A 7,500-nucleotide genomic window follows, 5' to 3' on the forward strand; every position below is an offset into this window, starting at 1 on the left:
ATCGGTGACTTAGATTGATATTAACTTCAGACGCAAGCCTACAGGCCTATAAACCAGCACGATGGACAAATAATATATCAGTAGACCCATTCTGTATAATTCTTTAAGAAGATTCTCATAAACACATCGATATGAAGTCTCGTAATATACCTATACATTATATCCAGTACTTCACTGCTATACTATAGGCAAAGTTAGTAAAATAGTACACAATAATAAAGTGTGTATTCCTTCAGGAGAACAGAACACGCACGTCAGATCAATCAGGTTGTGTACCCAGTTAGTTTATAGGCTAAGGAAACTGATCTATGAGCTATATGGGTCTGAGTCATACACGAGGTCATTTTGCTTTTATTTGAGGAATTGGGTTACATTGCTTTCCTATGGCCACAATATTGACATGCCTATGTAAATCAAACCCTATATAACTAAACATAAGCACGCACGCTCTCTCTCTCTCTCTCTCTCTCTCTCTCTCTCTCTCTCTCTCTCTTACAATAATAGAAGGGCTACCAAACAAGTGTTTACATTTAAAACCAAATTTATTATTATTTAAAATGATGTTTCTACAGTACATTTATTGCGAATTAGAGGAACACCGAGAATGTATCTTAGTAGCCATCTCCCTAATCTCATTCTACGTATAAAATTAGTTATGTCTTAGCCATGAATGGTATTCTAAGTAGCTCATTCTTGGTGTTCTTCAAAATGACATGCAGAATTTTTTTAGGTTAACCCACAGACCAATGCAATGTCCATTATTGTCCTCTAAAAAACCTTATCAGTAAAACATTTTTAAAAAGTGTGACATTCCTACAGGCGCAGGAGGAGAAGAAGCAGGCAAACATGAGGTTAGCAGCCTCCATCCCCAGGGACCTGCCCCACCGCTATGAGCGTTTAGTCTCCAAGCTGTCAGACGAAGGCTTCCACAACACATGGAGCATTGGTAGCTTCCTGGTCATCTTCGTCTTCTGCGCAGTGACCCTCACACTCATGCTGGCCGTGGTCTTCAACTGGTGCTGCAGCCGGTGCATCCAAGAGCCCATCCACTCTGGCCAGGTGGGGGTCACGGTCCCCCCAGCCACCTCCATGACCTTATACAGCTCCATCCCAGCCCCCACCCAGGAGCTTCAGGTGGCTGTGGGGCCTGAGCCCGTGATGGATCTCCCTCAGACATCACGGGCTGATCGCTTTCTAGAGGTGGCGCTCACGCCAAAATGCGCACCCACAAGGAAAAAGCCTAGGAAGTTCTGCACCGGGGGAATCAGGAGGACCCATCAAAGGCTTCTGCCTAGCAGGCCTAAGAGCTCGCTTGATACATTTAGTGCTGTCCCTGTATATGAAGTCCCAGGTTATTTCCGTGCAGGGCATTCCTTTATGATGAGCCAGGCGGTCTTGAGCCAACTGCTGTCAACTCACTCAGAATGCTCCTGTCCATGGTGGTTGCATCCAGTGTCCCACTGCAATTGCATGAATTCCATATCAAATGTAGTTGTCTGCAATGCTAACTGCTCTATACGTTTCTCCCTTTGGTTGCCTTTGGAATAAATGGCAGCTGGAGGCTGGCAGCTGGCTCCAGGTACCAACTGTGTCTTAGGCTTATCAGAGATCAGCATCTCTGGCCCCAACTCTGACACTAGACATTATAAGAAAAACTACACATCTGACCACAGATCATCTTAAAGTGGCATCATCCTCTCTCTACCAACATTTTCAACACTCTACATGAAGTGGGGCAGGGAATGAACCCTTTTTAGAAACACGCTACCAGTGTTCTGTTCTGAGGTGAATCTGGACACTCTTATAAAGCATGAAGGTCAGGGTTCTGGCAGGGGAGGCTGGTCTTAGATCAGTGTCAAAGGCCAGCTTCCCATCCTGAGCTGGAAATGCCACGCTCTCTTTGGCCTCCTCCCGAGTCTGCTTTCAGCCAAACTGGGAGCTGTTTCTGAACCATCCATCTGCTACCAGAAGCATATCCATCTAATGAAGTCTATCCCCCGTCCTGGTTACTTCTGGCACTGAATGGCATACTGTCCTTGTCTCCAATAGTGGGACAAAAAGAGGGAACGCATTACCACGATGAATACGCAGCAGGTGTGATCAGGCCTGTTGACTATGAATAATACAAAAGATCATTTAGTCCTGAACATACTGAGAGGTACTTTATATTCTATTGGAGTCCCCCCACAAACTGCAGAAACACTTAATGGAATCAAGGTAACATAGCAGCTCCAGTGTCTTGTCAGTTACTGGCACAACATCCGCTGCACTGTTTCTCATACACCCACCGCCTCGCACAAAAGCGCCACGTAAAATGGCAGCCGGCGGTGTTGCAGCAGTTCACCACATGGCACAAATGCTCTTTTCTTGTGCACCACCGATGACAAGGGCAGACATTTTGGCTCCCGATTCTCTGCCACAGATCTGCTGATGACACGGGCAACAAGGGCAACTCATTAATAGGGGGCACTTGCAGGAGTCTTCGGTGGCGGCCATGTCGTGCGTCGGTATGACTGCATTACAAAGGCTCAGCTATGATGCTCACTTGGTGATCAGTTAATTGTGGCTCACCTTGCTCGAGAGACTTGCCATGTTCATTTAGAGAGCCTTTAATGAACAAATTAATTTTTTAGGGTTTGTAGATGCTAATCAAGAGTTCATGTTGATCTGAAAGACCTTACCGACTGCAGTTTTTCTCATTAGTCATGATGGTTTCTGTCCTGCATAGCAAATGTTTCTTGAAAACTGTTTGTTGACATATTCTGTAAGATGATTTCAGTTAATATAAATTAACAGATTTCTTTTGAATTGGGGCATAAAGTGAACTAAAAGCTGTGGGTATGAATACACTGAAAGACAGTATTCATACCCATAGATTTCAGGGAAATACAATGTGAAAAGTTATTTTAATAAATGGGTGTGATGTAAGCCTACTCTAAGCTAATGCTACAGATCAAAATGCTGACGTCCTTTTTTTTAACAATAATTAAAATATAATTAACAATATAACAATTATTTTTAATGGAGTGTGAAAATGGACTCTCAGTAGTCTAACAGGTAGCATAGATTTGATAACGTATTATAACCACACCACTGAATAAGATGTTAAAGTACTGGATTAACTCTTGCACAGTTGGAGCTAATGCAGTTCTGGTACTTTTCATAGTGAGGGCTAGACTTTACATTATCAACAGGTAAACTTTTCTCCTTGTCAACACAATACTGATGGGAAGGGCATTTGTGTGGTATAGTGTGTTAATAAAAGCTCTGCATTACTTCGCAAACCTTGAACATAGGAATGTTACTCTTGACTTACCGCGCACTACTAATGTACATTGTACCAATGTACCAATGTTCATTCATCCATACACATTCTAAACCACCCTGTGCCCTGTGCCGCTGGGACAGGCCCTGGTCCCCTGCAAGACCCTGAACTGGGTTACTTTGACTGTATAAGGATTTCAGTGTCATTAATGTGGTTGTTTTATGTTAATTATAGGTCCAGTTTTCGGCAGGTACAGTGGATTTATGAGTTAAATAGCTGATATTTCTAAAGTTCAATATTGAACGCACGGTGGCAGCAAAACTACAAATATACAGTACGTTATTTAAATAGTAAATGAAGTTTGATAGAAGGTATATTATTATAACCAGATAGCAAGGAATGTTAGGGATTACCACAAGAACATAATATAACATGGGGGAGGTTTACTTCCAGACGGGTTTTGCATTGCTGCAATATCAATCTACTTAAAGTATGAGGCGTAAAATAAAAATCCGAAATGCAATTATCCTTTCTATAAAAAGTATAATTTATTTCTATTTTGGAAACATTTCGTCTATTAACAGTTCTTCTATAGTAATTTTTCTATAGATTATTAATTTTAATTTTAAGACCCGTAACGGAAGTGATATTCTGAGGTCAGAAGAAACTCGACGCTACTTCCGAGAGAAACAAGGATGTCGCTACCCTCCGCTATTTACAGTTCACTTAGTGCCGAGTTGTTTATTCGGTTTTACCAGCTATATGCGTGAGCGCTTGTGTATGTTTTTATGATGTCCGAGTCTCCAGACACTCGCAGTCTCGTCTCTGCGTCCTCGCAGCTCAATCTGACGGAAATAGAGGCGGTATGTGTCTGCTACGTGCTCGTTTTCTGTCACAGCTGATCCACAGCTAACGCTTAGCTCAGCTTTATTAGTGAGGTATTGAGCAGACATTTTTCACTCGTAGTCTTTCGTTGTTCTTAGTAGTACACTAGCGTCTGTCCTGATGTTGTGGACTCAGTTTTTAAGACAGCTGCTTAGACACTAGCTGGTTAGCTATCCTACTTTGCTTCAAACTGTCCTGCTAAATTCTGTTGTTGTTGTTGTGGTCCTAACTGGGTTAAAGTGCTAGCTAGCTAGCTGCGTCTCAACAAGAGGCTTTCAGTAGCACCATTGTAACTGCCAAAGCAGCCTGTAGTTACGCATATGTTTATAGCTTCAGAACAACAGGTGCTTGTAGATGTTGAAGATGATAATGAAAATGAAGGATTCACCCCCCCACCCCATTTTGCAGATTGACGATAAAGAATTTGACATTCCTCAAGTTGACACACCACCAACTCTAGAAAGTATTCTGAACGAGGTGAGGGCATCCACTTCTCTGTGTAGGGATACTGACATATGATTGATGAGATTCACCTCCGGTGTAATCACTGAAATCATGAATGCAACTGTTGAATGGCGAACTGTGTATTGGCTCAGTGGTGTTGATGCATACCAAAGCCCCCATTACAGTTTTGTCTGTGTTCACTCCAAAGCCTCCAACCTTGCTGTGACTCTGCTGTGTTTAGCCCGAGGAGGAGGATGAGCCCTTTGTCCTGGAGGACACATGTCTGCTGAACACGGAGAACATTGACGCGCATTCCTGTGAGACTTCCTCTCTTGCCAGCTCCGACAGTGGAGACCGCGCCCACCTGAAGAGGTGCAAAGCAAACGCATGCACGCACGAACATGAACGCGCGTGCACTCATACGTACGTGCACAGAAACGTGTGCGCCCCCACACACATGCGCACGTAAATGCATGCAAGCACACACACACACACACACACACAAAGGTATGCACATAGACACACATTCACATACGCATGCACAGATACACATTCACATACACACTCACACACAGACACACAAGATGTTGACTTTTCTCTTGCCATATTGTGTGTAGTTTGTTTTTAAATGCAGTTTTGTTGTTTTATTACATTTACATGATGCCCTGGACAGCGTAGACTGACAGGGTCCTAATACCGATTTGTGTGTGTGTGTGTGTGTGTGTGTGTGTGTGTGTTCTACAGGAGGAGGAAAGCCATAGAGACTAATGCTACTGTCCATGGCTCCGTTTTGAGACACAGCACACTGAAAGGTGTCTCAGCCCAGATCGTCTCTGCCGCTGTAAGCATCGTTCTGCTTCTCAAACCATACCACCTGCAGACTCCCGTGTCTCTCACATACTCTACTAACACATCCCACCAATGGCCTCATTGTTCTAGAATGTTCCAGACACCTGCACAATACCATGACCTGCTGTGTACATGAAAATCATGCATGGTATAGAATAGTGTACGATACAGTAGTTATCATGCTATATTCTAAACTGATATGCGTCATAAGATGGATGTCTGTCTGTTTGTCAGCGACTTGATGTTTTAATCTCTCTTGTCTTTCTAGGAGAAAGTCGACGCAGGGTTGCCCACAGCAATCGTGAGCACTTGTCTTCTGTGTTAATTTCTGATGTTTTGCTTGTGTTTCCTCCATTTCTTACATTGCATTGTGTTTGTGTAGATATCCTGCATTGCTCTGTATCTATGTGTGTGTGTGTCCTATTTGCGTTTTCAGACGGTGTCCGGTGTTATCGCTGTGGGGACATCACATGGCTTGGCCCTGGTTTTTGGTAAGTACAGTAACTATATCAATATATATAATAAGAATACACTTTATTTGTGTAGCTTCTTAAACCAATCACAAAGATGTTTTCATAAACCAGTCACCAAGCAGTAAACAAATGAGGCAAATTGATGGTCAGTGATCTTTTATTTGTTGGCTTCTCTTTTAAACAATGCAAAGATTGTGCACATCTTCAATAATAAGCATTATATTACTTAAGAGTTAATCTGCACATAAATGCTTTTAATATACAAGTAGAAAAGAGCATAATTATTTCAAGTTCTGCTGATTTTTAAATTTTTTTTTAATCGACTGTTGTGGTCTTTCTGCCTCGGCTTGCCTTGGGTGGAATGATCAGGAAAAGGTAAAGTGAAGCCACTGCAGTAACGTAAAGAGTACCACGGCGTTGGCCGTACCCTCTCTATCGTCTTGGGACTGACTGTAGATCAGTGGCATGCTGGCCAGGCTGCCTGTGCTAATAAGCATGTCATTGTCTCCCACTGTCTGTGGCCTGCTGAGCTTGTGTGCTTGTTGCTAGAGTGCAGTGTGCTCGTGCAGGACTTTATGGTCGAGCATGTTATGGCATGTTTGACGTCCCTTGCGTTTAGCAGGTGGTCTTGATGCTCCACACACTTGTGTTTTGTTTTTTTTTTTCTTTTTTAATCTGTTTCATCTTATTAACTTTTTTTTCCCCCAACTTTGTGATATTGGTTCTTTCCTGGCTGTCTGTGGTGGTAATGAGAGCGTGAGAGAGCGAGAGAATGAATCACCCTTCTCACGCACACCTTTCTCCTGCAAGCCTGGGGGCAACACTCACACAATTCCCTGTGATGCTTTGACTCAACAATCCCAGAAATCTTTACTCCAAGTCATTTATGGGTAATGTGGTCCTTTCAGACCAGAACCAGGCGCTGAGACTGTGTTTGGGTACCACGGCGACGGGAGCGGAGTATGGCGCGGTGTCGGCTCTCAGTATTAACCGCGACTGTACAAGACTGCTGTGTGGCTTTGCTAAGGGACAGGTTGGTGAAAACACATACACAAATACACTATTTGCGTGAGTTGAACTTACATATGCATAAACATCAAACTCAATATTTCTTCTCTGTAGAAAGGTGATGTTTAGGGGGTCTTGACGACTTTGAGTTGATCAGTTGGACTTTAATCTCCTTATCAGTACATTTCTACTGTCAAAAATGTGTGAGAGAGAATTCTCTGTGCCAGTCAGTGTCGATAATCTCGAGATCACCCTGTCTGCCTCCTCTCGTTGGTTCTTTCCCGTCAGATCACCATGTGGGATCTGGCCAATGGCAAGCTGTTACGCACCATCACAGACGCACATCCTCCCGGGACGGCCATTTTGCACGTCGAGGTAGAATGTCCGACTGGCCGTTTTTTTGGGTTTTTTTGGTTGTTTTGTTTGGTTTTTTTTGTTTGTTTGTTTGTCCCTCCTGCATTCTGAAAATAGCTGGAGGCAGTACGAAGGTTTTTGACACGCTCTGCTGTCCACTCTGTCCGTCAGTTCACAGATCTGCCAACGCTGGCCGTATGTAATGACAGTGGCGGCTCAGTC

General features: G+C 43.4%; 1 protein-coding gene and 1 long non-coding RNA gene across 7 annotated transcripts in view; both read left to right on the forward strand.

Annotated features, from left to right (window-relative positions):
• Positions 1-3,284, forward strand: part of LOC145652032 (uncharacterized) — an 18,174-nt gene extending 14,890 nt beyond the window's left edge. The window contains exon 3 of the long non-coding RNA XR_014118200.1: positions 820-3,284. This is a non-coding gene — a long non-coding RNA (uncharacterized LOC145652032). The remainder of the gene's footprint in view (positions 1-819) is intronic.
• A 660-nt stretch (positions 3,285-3,944) lies between these two features.
• Positions 3,945-7,500, forward strand: part of vps8 (VPS8 subunit of CORVET complex) — a 69,497-nt gene continuing 65,941 nt past the window's right edge. For 5 of the 6 annotated variants that reach the window (XM_035534843.2, XM_081701011.1, XM_081701012.1 and 2 more), the window contains exons 1-9: positions 3,945-4,128; positions 4,559-4,627; positions 4,836-5,017; positions 5,339-5,435; positions 5,712-5,744; positions 5,880-5,934; positions 6,825-6,949; positions 7,213-7,299; positions 7,450-7,500. The exon at positions 7,450-7,500 is cut by the window's right edge and continues 17 nt beyond it. In XM_035534843.2, the coding sequence (XP_035390736.1) occupies positions 4,054-4,128; positions 4,559-4,627; positions 4,836-5,017; positions 5,339-5,435; positions 5,712-5,744; positions 5,880-5,934; positions 6,825-6,949; positions 7,213-7,299; positions 7,450-7,500 (774 nt within the window). In that variant the 5' untranslated portion in view covers positions 3,945-4,053. The remainder of the gene's footprint in view (positions 4,129-4,558; positions 4,628-4,835; positions 5,018-5,338; positions 5,436-5,711; positions 5,745-5,879; positions 5,935-6,824; positions 6,950-7,212; positions 7,300-7,449) is intronic. The other variant, XM_035534845.2, reaches the window with a different exon arrangement.

Source organism: Electrophorus electricus, chromosome 18, assembly GCF_041902795.1.
Source record: "Electrophorus electricus isolate QZ-2024a chromosome 18, ASM4190279v1, whole genome shotgun sequence".
Taxonomy (NCBI): Eukaryota; Metazoa; Chordata; class Actinopteri; order Gymnotiformes; family Gymnotidae; genus Electrophorus; species Electrophorus electricus.